At 24.9% G+C, this 17,440-nt stretch overlaps 3 protein-coding genes across 6 annotated transcripts in view; 1 reads left to right on the top strand and 2 right to left on the bottom strand.

Annotated features, from left to right (window-relative positions):
* LOC126902024 (gustatory and odorant receptor 22-like) overlaps positions 1 to 4,769 on the bottom strand; it is a gene marked incomplete at its 5' end in the record, with an annotated part of 9,814 nt that extends 5,045 nt beyond the window's left edge. Inside the window, 3 exons of the mRNA XM_050679048.1 lie at positions 3,463 to 3,552; positions 3,656 to 3,724; positions 4,437 to 4,769. Of these exons, the coding sequence (XP_050535005.1) occupies positions 3,463 to 3,552; positions 3,656 to 3,724; positions 4,437 to 4,769 (492 nt within the window). The remainder of the gene's footprint in view (positions 1 to 3,462; positions 3,553 to 3,655; positions 3,725 to 4,436) is intronic.
* Positions 4,770 to 7,964: 3,195 nt separating this feature from the next.
* Positions 7,965 to 13,711, bottom strand: LOC126900407 (uncharacterized). Of its 4 annotated transcripts, none has more exons than XM_050676097.1 (5): positions 13,619 to 13,711; positions 12,289 to 12,551; positions 11,667 to 11,735; positions 10,258 to 10,347; positions 7,965 to 8,099 (listed from the first exon to the last, which is right to left on the bottom strand). In XM_050676097.1, exons 2-5 carry the CDS (start codon positions 12,547 to 12,549, stop codon positions 8,019 to 8,021), a joined length of 501 nt encoding a protein of 166 aa, XP_050532054.1. In that variant the 5' UTR covers positions 12,550 to 12,551; positions 13,619 to 13,711; the 3' UTR covers positions 7,965 to 8,018. The 4 variants fall into 4 exon arrangements, with proteins under 4 accessions (XP_050532054.1, XP_050532052.1, XP_050532053.1 ...); XM_050676095.1 differs by lacking the exon at positions 13,619 to 13,711 and adding an exon at positions 13,432 to 13,521 and having other exon boundaries at positions 12,289 to 12,949; XM_050676096.1 differs by lacking the exon at positions 13,619 to 13,711 and adding an exon at positions 13,432 to 13,521.
* A 1,893-nt stretch (positions 13,712 to 15,604) lies between these two features.
* On the top strand, positions 15,605 to 17,217 carry LOC126900414 (zinc finger MYM-type protein 5-like). Its single transcript, XM_050676108.1, has 2 exons — positions 15,605 to 15,807; positions 15,914 to 17,217. Exons 1-2 carry the CDS (start codon positions 15,619 to 15,621, stop codon positions 16,247 to 16,249), a joined length of 525 nt encoding a protein of 174 aa, XP_050532065.1. The 5' UTR covers positions 15,605 to 15,618; the 3' UTR covers positions 16,250 to 17,217.
* Positions 17,218 to 17,440: the final 223 nt, after the last annotated feature.

Below are 17,440 nucleotides of genomic sequence, written 5' to 3'. Positions count from 1 at the left end.
TGTTTTTTTTTTTTTATGTCTGTTGCCACTTTTTCTCAGCTCTCACTGGACCGATTTCTTTCAAAAATACGTCAAAAGATCACAAATCGTATCTTATTGGAGACATTACCCTTAAAAATTAAAAAAAATTCCCTCGTTCCCCGCAAATGAGGGAAATATGCAAAAAAATTACAAATTTAAAAATCGACAAATTTTGTAATTTTTTCACTTTTTTTTTTTAAAACTTCCATAACTTTTTGAAAAATCAACAAATCAACATAATTTTTTTTTATACTAAAACCTTAAATATTTCCCTTTTATTTGATATCATTTTTTTGAAAATCTAACACTTAACCTGCTCATTGGGAAAGATTTAAAATAGCAACTTTTTTACAAAAACTAACATTTTCAACTTAATTTTTGAAAATGTTCCGGAAATACTGCGTCCTTTAAACATGTATCAAATTGAAGCTTATTTTATGTACTATAATTTACTTTAATGAAAAAAAAAAATTTGTCCCGACACTTTATCTTCTGCATAAAACGGCTGCCGTAGTTAAAAAAACACTATTTTTGTGTTAAAATTTTCGATTATAAATTTTCAACTTAAAAGTGCTATAACTTTTAGAAAAATGTAATTATCAGCACAAATTTTTATTTTCTATATACATTATAAGTATGTCTTTCATTTGACATACTTTTTATTAAAATTGGACAATTTCCCCATATATAAAGGGCGTTCAAAACTTGAAATATTATATAAAAAATAAAACTTTTTCAACTTAACTTTTAAAAGTGTTCCAGAAATACTGCGTCCTTTAAACATATATCAAATTAAAGGTTATGTTATATACTATCAAATGAAAAAAAAAAAAATTTGTCCCGACATCTTATCTTCTATGTGCAAATGGCTGTCGAAAATTTAAAAAAAAATGTAATGTTTGCGATAAAAATTACATTTTATCGGGATGTTTTTTGTACTTAAAACTGCCATAACTTTTTCAAAAATGAACAAATAAAAATAATATTTTTTTGTATTGAAACCTTAGATATTTCCCTTTCATTTGATATAATTTTTTTTGAAAATCTAACACTTATTCTGCTCACTGGGGGGATTTAAAATAGTAACTTTTTTACAAAAAATAACTTTTTCAACTTAATTTTTGAAAATGTTCCGGAAATACTGCGTCCTTTAAACATATATCAAATCAAAGATTATGTTATATACTATCAAATGAAAAAAAAAAATTTGTCCCGACATCTTATCTTCTATGTGCAAATGGCTGTCGAAAATTAAAAAAAAATATGTTTGCGATAAAAATTACCTTTTATCGGGATGTTTTTTGTACTTAAAACTGCCATAACTTTTTCAAAAATTAACAAATAAAAATAATATTTTTTTGTATTGAAACCTTAGATATTTCCCTTTCATTTGATATAATTTTTTTTGAAAATCTAACACTTATTCTGCTCATGGGGGCGATTTAAAATAGTAACTTTTTTACAAAAAATAACTTTTTCCACTTAATTTTTGAAAATGTTCCGGAAATACTGCGTCCTTTAAACATATATCAAATTAAAGCTTATTTTATGTACTATAAAATAAAAAAAAAAATGTGTCCCGACGATCTATCTTCTATGCGCAAATGGCTACCATATTCAAAAATATGCTATTTTAACAAATTTTTTTTTTTAATTTAACACTATCTACAGATTTGCATCGAAGCGTTTCTTATGATAGTGATTTTAATCACTGTCAGATTAAATCTATACTGGACCCTACTATGCAATGTCTCCACTATGCCGCGACCCCACTGTGCTACCGTTTTNCCGACTATGCCACGAACCCACTGTGCCGCCACCCCACTGTGCTGGGTTGTTTTTTATTTTCATACTAAATGTAATAATTATAATTAGTATTTTATTCATATATTATATTTTAAAATCAAAGAATTACTAATTAGGATATTATCAAAGAAATAAGAGTTGATGTTACTTTTGGAATAATCCACCAATTTCTCTAAATGAAACACTATCTATAGATTTGCATCGAATCGTTTCTTATGATAGTGATTTTAATCACTGTCAAATATCATCTATACTTATCCCATCTATGCCTTGTCTACACTGTGCCTTGACCCCACTGTGATACCGTTTTTTATTATAAAATTATAAATATTCAATAAAAAAATCTCATGGAAAACACGTTAATGCCACATTTCATTTAAACAACTTTTTTCTTTTATAAAAATAAATATTTATAATTTTATGTATTTTTTTTTTATATAAAAAAAAAATATATATATTTTTGTTTTTATTGTATATACATTGAGGGGAGGATGTAGTGTACACTCTCTACATTAATCTCGTTGTTATCAGTTGCTGACCGGCATTCGACGAGACCGGGTGGTGTTGTGTGTTCTTATATTGTAATGTTATTCTTTTAAGAACTTGTGTATATAATTTATTATAATTTAAGAGTAAAAGGATCTACAACACTCTTACGTGATCAATAATTTTTTTTACTAAAAATGTTACTATTAGAAGAATTTTAAGAAAAAAAAAAGGTCATCGAAAATAATATTGATTATAAAACTGTTAACAGATTTTCATTAGCTCCCTCTCTTCTTAAATAAAATTCTTAATATGCGTTTGCTAATAATTCATGATATTTGCTATACAGAGTGCTCAGTAAATCAGGAAATGGGTTTCTATTATTAGTAACAATTAACCTGATTACTTACTTTTTGAACACTCTATATAATTAGATATTTTTTATTTTTTTATTTATTTGTTTATAAACATTTAACGGGCATTAGCCCTTTATATATATATATATATATATATATATATAAGACATATTGACAAATTACATAATGACAGACAAACAGTAATGAATAAGAATAAGAACATATTAAAACTATTTATAAAACACCGAAAATACAATTTATAAGAATAACATAAAATAACTAATATTTGATGTGCCTGCAAAATATTTTTTAATGGCCTTAGGGTGATCCAATAAAAATTATTTTTTAATTTCAATATTGGCTCCCTAAATTTTTTTTTTAATGCAAATCAAATGATCTAAACAAAATTTGTAACTAAATTAAAAAATAGTATAATCACCATTTGAAATATGTACATATTTACAAATATGTACATCTTAGAATTTAATAACAAGCTCTCGTTAGTAATTTTTAATATAAAATTACTTCAAGTTACCACGAAAATAAAGGAGCTAGAAAAAATATATATAGAAATTTGAAATCAGTATGGAAAAATTATTCAGTTTTACCTTATTTTTTTTAATTTTGAAAAAAAATTTCTTTTTTTTTTATTTTATGTTTAATTTTCTCTCTCTGTCAAGATTATAATTAAGATTTTGATACCCAAATATTTGTGTTGGCTTTTAAATAAATACACTTTTCTAACTTGTTCTCTAAAAAGCAGTTAAATGATTTTATTATTTTAAATACAAACCGAAGTAATCAGACGTGTATTGAGGGTAAAAAAATCACAAGCAGTTAATTCCATAGAGTTGTTTGAAATTTGATTAAGAAATAGTTGTATCTTAAAATAAAAAAATTAAAGTGATTAGTAAATAAATTTTCATGGTAAAAATGGCTATACAAGGATAAAAAATTAAAATTAATATACTATAAAAAAAACAAACCTCTTCTTTTGTGATGTTATCTAAATATCTGTTATTTAAGTCTGCTAAAATCGTTTTTGTTTTATGAGCCTATATTAAATAAATAATAATAAATGATATAAATAAAATTAGTAAATTCATAACAGAAGCGCTTAGAAAAGCTAAAATAGTGTATTAAGTTATAGAGAATGAGTCGAGTATTAAATTTATAAATTACTATAAATTAAGTCAAATTCAATTTTTTTTTATAGCTATAGCTTTGTGGTATATGCTGTAACAATACATGGCGTGGTAACATAAATTAATTAATCGGTTCTTATAGTCCTAACGAATTGTATAGACAACTCATAAACTTTAACAGTAACAATGGAAACTATCTAACAAATATATATTTTTCCGATCTACCAAATAATTAAGATAAAATGGACTGAATCAGGAATGGACAAGGTTAACGGCAATGGGAGTGTGATCTGGTTTTGTTATAGAAATTCCATAGAAGGGGGATTATTCGACAAGCAGTGAGCTGTAATGATAAGCATTTTTGCGGAATAAAATTTAACTTAAAATTTTTCTCTTCTATGGGAAGTTTATAACAAAATCGGATTGCCTTAAGGCTTCGTGTACAGTCCATTTGATACTAGTTCGTGATTCCGTTTGAAATGCAAATATGATTGACAAAAAGTAAACACGATTACAAGCAACTCATAAGTTTCAATTTTCTTTGAAGACTTGCAACAAATATTTTTTAACATTTATCATTTAAATTATTAACACATTTTTTTATTTTGTACAATAGACTTACCTGTTTTGTTGTTACATGCGCAATAAGAACAATTGTGACAAATCTAAATGAATATTGAATAGACCAGCCATAAACGAAAATAAACGATTTTGAAGTATCATTTTCTCTAAATGTTTCGGAATAAATGTCAAAAAGCATCATAGCACAAAGCACACATATTGATAATCCTAATTGAACGCTGTATAAATTATTCAAATTACTCACAGCCGTTCTTATAAACTGATGTCTTATTCGAAGTCGTTCTATTTCGCAGCCTAACGAAAAATGAACTTGAGGACGAAATGTTTTTGTATAAAAAACGTTTATTTTTTTTTCATTCAATAGTATAGAATTTTTTAAATGTCAATCTGATCGTAATACGTTAGGGTAATTATTTATTTCAATTATTTTGGATCGTAATATGTCCATATCTTCATTAATAAGTTGAAAATGTTGTTTGAGTCCATAACACATTTGAATAAAATTAATTTCAGTCAAACACATTGTAAGGTTTTGCAAATATAAATATGAAAAAAATAGTACAATAGTGTAGTTGCCTTTCCATTGATAACGGCATATCAAGTACAAACGATAAAAGTTAAATGGAATTATAATGATTAAACACATTGACAATGTAACTATTGAAAAGATTCGATTCCATTTAGCTTTAGTAGCAGTAATTGGTGAAAATAAATTGTAACGCTCCAGTTTTCTGTAGTACTTGCGAAAATCGGAAATATTCTTGTACATCATCGTTACTCTGGATATTATACATGCAATAGCTAGTGTTTGAAAGAACATAGAATGAACTATTTTAGCCATTGGATCATAACAATATAAATCTAATTGGCACACGCAATAAGGTGTCATTACATAATTATGAATACATGTAACTGCTAAAAATGTAGAGTAAGCAAAGTAAAATTTGTTTAGCTGAACATTTCTTGTTATAAAAGAAGGCATATTTTATCCTATTTAATTGAAAAAATTTTATTTTATTAATTATAACAATTTTATAATCAATTACAAAAAATTTTTAACACAAACTTATATTAAACTAAAACAGGAGTCGAGAATTCAACCACTACACGATTGTTAACTATAGGTTTTTTAGTTATTCTTTAAAACGATTAAAATTTTTAATTCTACATGATATATGTTTTTTAATAATTCAGAGAATCAAGTGTTTGTTTAACTTATGAGTACTTATTATTTTTTTAACAGTTAAGACATGTTTAACTTGCTTCAATTAAAATTGATCGATAATTGTAACTTCATATCAGACGGTTATGTTTCGTATGTTGATGTGACAGTACACAAATAAACTTTGAGACGTTACCCAATAATTATGTATGGTCAAAAAGTTTTTAAAAATATATCTTTAATTATTTTAAAAGTGGTGAATCAAGAGTTTGGAAAAGTTTAAGGCAGTCATGATGTTTTTAATATTATAATGACTGGTTGATATGTCGGGTGACCCAGGATTTATTATTTTATAATCCATACTGTTTGTTCAAAATTTAAACATTTTCAATTAGTTATTCTTTTTTAGAAAAATAACTAAGGGGAAAATTTTTATAATTTTACCTATTGTGGAAATTATAAACATACTTTATATTTAACATTAGCATTGGCATATTCAAAAATACAAAATAAAGTGGGAGCACAAATAAAATTTTAATTGAATTTTTTTTAGATTTTTTAGAGAAAAAAACCTAGCACAGTTGAGTCGTGGCAAAGTGTAGATTCTGCAGAGTAAGAACAAATATACATGATATCTGACAATGATTAAAATCATTAGTATAAAAATTAATTCATATAAATTATTTTTCACATATTCTCTTAAAGAAAATTCATAGAACTTTCACTTTTTTTAATGATAGTCCTAATTTTTAAAAAGTTTTATCATGATATTAATTTTAAAGTTATTTGACAAGTTTGTAAAATGCAGAAGTTTTTCTAAACAGCCCCAGATTAACAAAAATGACTGGATCATGTAAAAAAGTACAAAAGGGAAATACCTAAAAATTTATATACAAAATAATTCTTTGATTCATTAATTTTTCAAAAAGTTATGGTTGTTTAAAAAAAAAAATTAAAAAACGTTAAAATTTATAGGTTTTAAAAATTAAAATGTATTAGGGGTATCCCATATTTACCGGAATCTAAAGAATTTTTTCTCTAAAGTTTTCATGAGAAATGTCTTCAAATAAATACGATTTGTGATCTTTGACGTATCGTTGAAAAAAATTGGTCTGGTGAGAGCAGTAGCGACAAACATAAGAAAACGCATCATTGTAAAATTAATAAATTTGCAACTTCGCATTAAAGCTAAAAAATACATATATTTTGGTATTTTCATAATATTGCCTATTGAGGGATAAACTTCCTTCTAAATATGCAAGTGAACATTAAAGTATAAAGATGAAAAGTTTACACATGAAAAAGAGGGTGTTATATATAAGAAAATTTTCATAAGACCCTCGAAATTTATCTACAATATATTATTATTTTCATCGTGGAGAAGGTGGTTAGCCCTTGTAACCCTTTTGAATATAACTGTTTCTCTAGAATTTTGTTCACGCATCGCCACTGGTATACCATAAATTTAACTTAAAAAAATTGTTAAAAAATGTTTTGAAATATTAGCTTCAAATTTTACACTTCAACACGTTTGTGTATACATATATAGTGTTGTAAATGTAAGTTTGAGTCATCAATTAGACAAAAAACTAAACATTTTTTTTTCAATTTATTAGATCTATAATAAAATTATTGTTAGTGCACCCAAAAATAGAATAAACAATTATAATAACTGAAGTCATTATATAATTATTATTTAATTACCGGGGTCATTTTTCACATGTTTTTTAGTAAATCGAAACGTGACCGATTAAACAAGAACTTCTAAAAAGTCTGATATTTGAATTATCGTAATTTTATTAAAGATAATTTAAATTAGTATACAATTTTTCAACTAAATCCTATTAAATTATAAAATTTACTTATAAATTTTTTAAAATTGTTTTACCTAATATGAAAATATATATTGAATAGGGAAAAGGCACCAGTCATTTCCATATTAACTAGTTTCTGACAATCTTTTTTGATACATCATAAATAAACCATAAAAATTATAAATATTTTTAATTAACTCTGGACTTATTAAGAAAACTAAAGCCTACTTGTCAAAAATTAAAAAAGATTATTTGACATTAAATTTAAAAATTACAAAAGATTGGAGAAATACTTATGACCGGTGCTATTGTTCTATATGAATTTTCATTTTAATAAAATTTCCAAAAAATACAAAATAACAAAGTATATAACAAAAATTTAATATAATTTTAGCTTCGATGCGAAGCTGAGAAGGTATTAATTTTACCATGATGTGTTTATTTTTTTATTTTTTTATTTTTTTATTTTTTTTTTTTTTGTGTCTGTCACTACTTTNCATATAAAATGAATCAATAAATTTAAGCCATATTCGTGTAAATATTATTTATTATTATTTTACATAAATATTATATTTTTAGTTACAGATAATGATTGTATAATGCATTCATAAAATTGTAAGCATGAATACAACAATTAAAATTTTTTTTATGATTTTCTCGTAACGTCATGAGAATTTAATCGAAACTGAATTAACATGAATAGATAAGTAATACCGACTGTAATAGCCTAAAAATAATAAATATTTTATTATATTAAATGTGTTTGTCAATTTAAAAAACTTTTAAATTATGAAACTTATTTCCTTACATTGCACTTTAAGTTATAAAGTATTTTAAGAAATTAATAAATAAATGAAATAAATGAGTAGTTTTAAAATATTATACCCAGCAATTTCTTTTTCAGTTTAGAATTTTTTGGCAATAATTGAAAATTTAGAAAACTGAATTTTTTAATAGAATATGAATTATAGCTATATGAGAATGGTTCACCTACATTACAATTTTTTAGATTTGAGTAAAATTATTTGTTTAAACTTTATTTTGTGGAATATAAGTTAAGTTTTTATATAAAATAAATTTTTTCAAATAAAGTACTTTCTAAGTTATTTTCGAATACCATCTGATATACCAATAATATAATATGAAAGAAATAACAATTTAAGAACTATAATTAATATATTTTAAAATATTTTACAAACTGTGTATTATATATTATGTAAAATATATTATTTATTATATCCTTTGTAAGGAGGATTTTAAAAATCAATGTCAAGAAAGTCACATTTAGTAAAACTAAATGAGATTTTTTCTTTATAATAATAGGCATGCTTGCATATATTAAAAATACGGTAAATTTTTTTTTTATTTGAAATTTAAAATTTGTTTTGTATTTTAACAATAAATGATAAAATTTGATATATGATTTATTGTTTCATTCTTATTTATTCGCGCGTTATGTTAAAATATGTCTATTAAGTAAATATACCATTAATAATTAATTACTTCAAAAATGATTCATTTTTTTTTTTTTTTTTTAAATATTAATAATTTAAAAGTTTTAATATAAAAAAATTTTACACAAACAAACTAAGTAATTTTAGGTAATTATATCACAAAAACAATAGCCAATTATAATATTTTTTGTTTTCATAGTAATAATCGATTTTAATATCGATTAAATAATTAAATAATCGATAAAATTAATTAATTACTTTATTAAATCTGGAGCTATTTAGTAATTACATAAAAAGAGAACTGGGGGTCTAGCCTCCTAATTTATAAATAAGCCCTTTTAAAATATTTAAAAATTAATATTAATTTGTTTATGAAAATATTTTAACGATGGGAAAATATATATTACATATCTTTGCAATTTTTTTTAAAATTACGATTAGAAAGTTGTCCATGCGTAGAAATGGCTCTCGTAATCTCGTAAAAGATCTCTAACGCCCATATTGACCTAATTCCGGCTTTGGTAATAGGATAAATAATATCAGTAAAATACGTTCAAGATGTACGCCATTTGGTTGATTGTAAAAAAACTTGGGACTATAAATAAAATTAGCTTATAACACAAAAATTGTATGAAAAATAATACATATTACTTTATAAAAAAAAACTATAAAATGAGAAAATTAAACACTCCCAAAAATGATCTTCAAACTCCTTAGAGTATATATCATAACATACATATGGAATAGTCATATATCTACGAGAAGTTACTGCATCTAAAAGTAAATCTGAGCGGGAGGAAAACCGTTAAGAAAATTATTAATAAACGAAAAACAGCAAGTTATTTCTATTATCTCTAAATAAATGACGAATTTGTTATTCGAATAACTACAATTAATCTAGATAACTTTTTTATTATCTATTCTCGAACTGATTGTCATAGACCAACGATATTCCACAGCTTTAAACATAAAATTTTAATAAAATAATCGGAGTCGTGAAGAAACATTTAGATAAAATTAAAAAGAATGCCCAAGGATCAAATAAGTACTTAAAACAATTCTATCCAAGCTAAAATTGTTTGTTACAATTTTAAAGTTTTTCACGCTATTGCTTTGTTGAGTCATGTTTGTCTAGTTGTTTTAAGATTTCTTCGATAATATTAAATATAATTTCAAATTCGTATTATTTTATTTTACTTATTGGTTTGTATTTATATATATATATTGATTTTTTTGCAATATTAGTTTTATTATTTTTTTTTATATTAGTTATTTTATAAAGTTACTAACACAAAATTGATATACCATATAATATATGGTATTAAGCATTCAATACAATATATATATATATATATATATTATACATATATAAATTTTATATTTATACATATATGTACATTAAATATTAAATAAAAGTTAAATATTATTTACTGATGTTATAAGATGAATATTTAAGTTAAAACAATCGTAAGCTTTGAAATCCAGTGAAGAATTATTGATCTGAGATAGAAATAACTGTAACTGAAATAATAATAATAATAATAATAAATTTATTAATTTTTTAAAAGATAATAAAATTAATGAAATTTTTGTCTTTTACAACTTACAATTTTCAAGTATAAGTTTTTTTTACACTTTTGAAGCTCAATAAGAGCCATAGCAGCCTATCTCCATGAGAAGGTTCCTTAACCCATTAAGTCCAAAGTTTTCTTTTTTGTATTATTATTTTTTTTTATACATATGTTAAAAATAGTATTTAAAACAAATAATATTAATAATTTTTTTTTGTTATTATGACCTAATGATGAGATATTTAACGTTACCATTTGGATACGCGAGGACTTATGAATTAACTATGAATATTCCAGAATGGGTGGTTAGTCGGTAGCCGGACAGAGAGATGGCGACTCCAACAACTGAATTGAACTCTCACTCATCATATGGAGTCGCTTGTAACCAAATAATTGTATCAAACAAAGAGAATATATATTTATCTCTCAAAGAAATACCCTATTACCTATTTAATGTTTTTTCTAATATTATTGTAATATTTGCAAATATTGAACTGGCGAGAATAAAGTAGATAAAAATATCATACATTAATATTGAATATGGTAAACAAAAAATCACTATTGTTAGTATGATAATGTGTGATAACCATTTTTTCGAAGACAATTATAAGTAAAAAAAAAGCGAAATAAGTAAAGCGAAATAAGACCAAGATTTTAATAGTCTTGTTCTTGCTAACTCAGTATAAATCTTACAATCTTGTTAGTCTTGCTTTAGAAATTTTAATTTTTGTCTCGACATTGATATTACAGCAAAGACTTATTATTTTTATCATTTTTTTTTTAAACTTATTAAGCTTTTTAAAAAGAGACTTCTTATTTAAAAAGGTTAAAAAAATGACTATATCACTAGTGTCGATTTCGTTACTTCATTATTTAAAGTATATAAAGTGTCAGAAGTTGACATTAGGAAATTAAAGGGCTTCAGTCCCCCTAAAATTTTTAATAGTTCTCCAAAGTCATAATTTTTTGTATTAAGAGATGCTAGTTACCAGTCATTTACTATATTAATAACAATTTAGATTAGGACATAATATACCCTAATATTATAATATTATTAGACTGTTATTTTTTTAAGTAAACCAAACCTTAACATTTGAAATAATTAAGAGATCGGTTTGATAACATATCAAGTTTTTAATATAAAATACTCATATATATGATCTCAGGTTTTAAATGTAAAATACTGTGTTAGAACTTATACATTTTTTGAATAATTGACTAAAATATGTCTAATTAGTTTGTCAAGTGTTTTAATCTATATGTACATACTTCATATTTAAAATTGTTATCCAGATATCGGTTATTCATATCAGTGATAAGTATTTTTGCCTTGAGTGCCTAAAACATGCATAAAATAGAGTAGAAGGAATGTTATAACTTTTTTAAGCGTAAATAAAAAAAGCAAAATATAAATAAATTAAACAAAATATGTGAGTAAAATTGAAGTGTTTATTTTAAAATTACTATAAAAATAAAATTTAATATTAGATTAAAAAAAAGTAATTACAATTTTTCTCGGTACGTGTGAATCGAAGAATTATTTTTTTAATCATTATTTTATGTATAGAATGTGACAATAAACATCTTTGGTTAATATATGATATGTAAATTTTAGGGAAATCTACAATTATTTGGAATAAATGAGAATAATTAATTATATTCCCAAACAATTAATTGTTTCAATATATAAGGCAATAACTATTGGACTATTAAAAAAACTCATCAACACACGTTATATAGTCAACAAAATAATTCAATTTGGAAATGAATATTGTATTTTCAAAAAGACTTAAAGCTTACATGAAAAATATTACAAAGACATAATATTATATGATTATTTAATTAAAATAATAATAGTGTTTATTTTAACGTAAATTTTTTCTAAACGTACCTCCTGGATTGTATAATGGGCTATAATATTGATTAATACAAATCTAAAAACAGATTGGAAAAGCCATCCATAAAATATCAATTTTGATCTGGTTACTGTTCCACTTGCATGAAAGTTTTCGTTATACATGTTAAATAAAATCATTACACTTAAAACACATAATGAAAGTCCTAACTGTATATCGAATAAGTTGTTCAGATCGTTGATAGCAATGCGAATAAAACCATGTCTAATTCGAAGTATTTCCAATGAATAGGCCATCCCTAAGTTATTGACAGTTTTTTTCTTAATAACTATTCTATTGTTCAAAGTCTTAAAATCGTTAGAACGCAATGCAATAGGGTATTTATTGTCTACCATTATTTTAGATTTTAAAAGCCCTAACTCTTCATTTATAATGCATAATTTTAAATAAATTGAGAAACTTATGTAAATAAAATGTGATTCCATACAACATATACTTAAACTTTGTACGTATCCGCCAATAATTGCAATATTTGTAATACTCGGGTTGTACTTATATATCAAATATAGTCGTGAAATATTAATTGGAATTATAATTATCAAAAAAAATGCTATCATCAAGCTTAAATACAATTGAAAACGATAGTGGTAAATAATTTTCATTGGCCATCGCTGATTATATGCATCATTGTTTATTCTGTAAAATTTTAAGTATTTTTTCACTTTATAAAACATAATTAATCTAGAAACTAAACTTGCACAGATTAGCACTATTGTATAAATTCTACGCAATGCAATAGACAGTTTATCATCACACCATCCATCCAATACACAAACGTCTATAGGGTTTATATAAAAAGTAATTAAACAAGAAACGCACAGTAAGATTGAAAACAAAATTTGATAATTATTGTAATTTAGTTCTAAAGAAAACATTCCACATATTTTCCAATAATTAGATATTATCCACATTAAATTCAACATAATTATTAAAGTAAAAATCATGTGAGTATTTAGTATAAAAATGATTAAACATGTTATATTTTTGTAATAGAATTGTGTTACTTCAGCCTATTAAAATTAATAATCACCCTTGATAAATGTCAAGCAAATTATTGACAAGTTATCAAAAATTATAGAGAGTTACATTAATAATACTTTTGTTACTTGTATACACACATTTTTTATTCATAGGTAAACAAATTATTTTAAATGTACAAACTTCATTATAATAATGTGTTAAATATTAAGTGCACTATTAAGTTAAAGTGTTAAATATTTCAAACTAGATATGTAAATTTAGTTAAATTATTTGACAAATTACTTGGCTAATGAGAAAAATTATATTTAAAATTATATGTCTTACTTAAAAATACACTACGTGCTCAAAAAATAATGTAATACTTATTTTTAGTAAATTTTATTTTGTAGACATAACTTTTAATCTCTGAATCAAACAATGTACTTATATTACGAATAATTAATTTAAAACTATACAGTATTTTTACACATAAGAGGTTTTCCATGCCATTCTTAAAACTATTAATACTGTATTAATATAGCTTATCAGCTATGGTGTTATCCAATTTTTATTGTTTATTGTTATTTTATTAATTATAATTAAATTATTCCTGTATAATATCTATATATAATTACTGGTCATAAATAATTTAGAAAAGTAGATGTTGTACCTTCACATGGATCCTTAGGTGATTAGTACTATTATTACATCTACATATACAATCAAGTGCATAGTTTTATGAATGTCTATGATGATAGCAAATAAAATGACATAAAGCTGGTGACCAAACATTCCTGGACTTTTTGATCTTAAAAAAACCTTTTAAGAGTTATTTAAATGATGACAGAGCGTCTAAATATAAGAAAATTCAAAGTCCAAAAAAAATTTTCCAAAAAAAAAATCAATTTTTCTATCTATCATCAACTGGTGATAAAAAAGGCTCTAATAATAATTTAAGAATAGTACAAATAAATGTCGAGGGATTTTAAAGCATAGATAATTAGTCAAACTTTCAATAATGCTTATGTATTGATTCTACAAGAAACCCACGTTCCTATTCACCAAACCAATCATTTAAAAATTAATAACTTTCAGCTAATAAATATTTCATATCACACAAAACAAGATATATAAAAATATGCTAGCTACATATAAAAATCAGTACTAGCATCTTAGACACGTATTCATTACCGAAGGCAAAGAATACTCCATTGGAGTTCATATAGGCAAATTTAAGTATTTTTAACATATAGAAGCCGCCTTTTGAACACGGGTATCTCAAGTTCTTCCAACTAGAAACCTTCCAGCAGTGTATATAGGTTATTTTAATTCGCATAGCACTAAGTGGGGGGATACAGAAGTGATAATGATGATAGTGAAAAGCTCTTAGACTTGGTAAATATTAGGGTTTGTCAACGATATATTTTTTGATATCGTTATCGTACCGAATTTCAGCGATATCACATATTCATATGAATAATATTGAATAATATATTGAAAAATTAAACATAATATTAAAATTTTTTCATGCATTTTTTTTTATTTTCGAGAATACCGTTAAAGTACCATTGTTGTAAAAATCAAACTATGGTATACTAACCAAATCTGATGATATTGATATCAAAAAATATAGATAAGCTATATTTCATAACAATAATGAAATATTTTCAAATTACTTTTTATCATGAAGAAATAAGTATATTTTTGTTACAAGACTTTATCATGATATATTGGTTATATTCAATACCTATATTAATCTAATCTAAGAATAGAATTTTCTACAAGGCCTTAAACTAGAAAAAATGATGCCAAATAAGCACCTGGTTTTGTCAGTGGTAGAAACTGTAGTGAGGAAGTGCTGTCATTGATCACGTACAAGGCTAGATCAAGGGTTTAAAGAGTTTAAAGGTGCCCCAACGTGTCTTGACTGGATTTTTTCATATAAAATAGCATCAAATAAATACAACAATTATTTATAATTTTCAAATTTATGAAATTTGAAAATGGACTTTAATACTTCATTACCAACACACAATTAATTATAGTGTCCGTGACTTATCGCATTTGTATGTTTGACTCTCAATACTTTATCCTCGTAATCTAATGTGCTCCCGATTCGCCGATGCGATAAAAATATCCGATCGATGAATGACGACACACTATTACCAATCGGTATCACTAATCTATCAACATTAAACAATATATATTTTTGAGAAATGCGATGTTATCTTAATATTGTGATATAAATAGTTTTTAAACGACACACATTTTATAATCAAAAACCGCACTCCTCAGTTCTGATTATATTAACGTAAACGACAGTTGCTTTTGTGAGGTTAATAATCATGTCACCTCGAAAATATAAATCTGGTGCTTTTAAACGAAAAATTCAGAATATTAAAAAAGAAGGGGAAGCAAAAATTCCTAAATTATCCAATTACTTTCATCCAATAGAAAATACTGAATTGGAGCCAAAAATGAATAAAGAAATTGACACAAACGCTGATGAATTATTTGACATGAACACTAATGAAGTAAATATAATTTAATTAATTTAAATTATTTGATTATGACCTATATTATGAACAATTAAAAGAAATTTTATTTAAATATTAAAACTATTTTGTATGATATAAATAGAAAATGTTGACGGAGTTTGAAATTAACAAAGATCCTGTATTGTGGTCAAAAATGAGTGAAGCTGTCCTAGAAGAATGTATAAAATTGGGACCAGAATATTTCCAAAATAAAGACAACGGGTTTTCAGCTTCCATGCGAAAATATAATAATCAAAAAAGGTATTTTTCTAGTAAACTTTTTATACGAACTTTGGTGAATGGAGAGAAACACATACGGTTATGGTTTATGTACTCTGAATCAACAGGCAACGTATTTTGCTTTGTCTGTATGTTTTTTAATGATAATAGTTCTGTGTTAAATCCTTTTGTAAAAAATGGATTTTCAAATTGGAAATAGAGCGATGAAAAAATTAGGGCTCATGAAAGCAGTTCCATTCACCAAGTATGCACAATGAAATGGCTTCATTGTTTGAATAATAAAACCAATATCAATAAAAATTTAATATAACAATTAGAAATAGAAGAAAGCTATTGGATAGATATTTTAAAACGCATTGTTGAAGTTATTCGTTTTATCTCATCACGAGGTCTTGCATTTAGAGGTAGTCATGAAGTAATTGGAGTAACGGATAATGGTAATTATTTAGGAATACTTGAGTTGCTTGCTAAATTTGATCTTGTGTTAAAAGTACATATTGAAAATTATGGTAACAAAGGCAAAGGTAATGTGTCTTACATATCAAAAACAATTTGTGAGGAACTTATTGGTATCATGTCGTTAAAAGTATATGATCACATAGTTGAAGAAATGATCAAATCAAAGTATTTTGGTATTGTCGTTGATTCAACTCCAGATCTTGCTCATATTGATCAGCTATCGATTATCATACGTTATTACTTAAATGGTGCAGTACATGAACGGTTTCTTAGTTTTGTTCCTTTTCATAGTCACACAGGTGAAGCTTTAGCTGTGACTGTTTTGGAATTTCTCAAACGAAGTGGTATTGATATTGCCAACTGTCGAGCGCAAACTTATGATAATGCTGCCAATATGCCTGGGCGATATCGTGGCTGCAAGCTCAAATTAAATAAATGAATGATTTAGCATTTTATGTCCCATGTATTGCTCATTCTTTGAATTTAGTTGGAGATTGCAGTGCAAAAGAATGTTTAGAAGCAATTAATTTTTTTTTCAATTCCCCAAAAATTATATGCATTTTTTGGAGCCTCGACGCATAGATGAGATGTATTATTAAGAAACAGTAGAAAAAATAGTAAGACATTGAAAAGCCTCTCAAGTACACGATGGTCTTGTCGTGATGATGCTGTAGAAGCATTAGCTGGTAACTATGAAGAGGTATATAACAAGTTAACTGAAATTTCTAAAGATATGGATGAAAATGCTGATACTCGTCACGAGGCTGATTCAATTAAGAAAAAGTTAATAAACTAAGAAACAGCTTTTATAACTATTTTTTGGAAACGTGTATTAGGCAGATTTAATGCAACAAGTATTTATTTACAAAGAACTGAAATTAATATGGTTACTGGTAATAGTATGCTACAATCGTTGGTAAAACGAAATTTG

Source organism: Daktulosphaira vitifoliae, unplaced genomic scaffold (genome assembly GCF_025091365.1).
Source record: "Daktulosphaira vitifoliae isolate Bord-2020 unplaced genomic scaffold, ASM2509136v1 Scaffold_3, whole genome shotgun sequence".
NCBI classification, from domain to species: domain Eukaryota; kingdom Metazoa; phylum Arthropoda; class Insecta; order Hemiptera; family Phylloxeridae; genus Daktulosphaira; species Daktulosphaira vitifoliae.
This window is presented reverse-complemented; position numbering and strand designations above follow the sequence as displayed.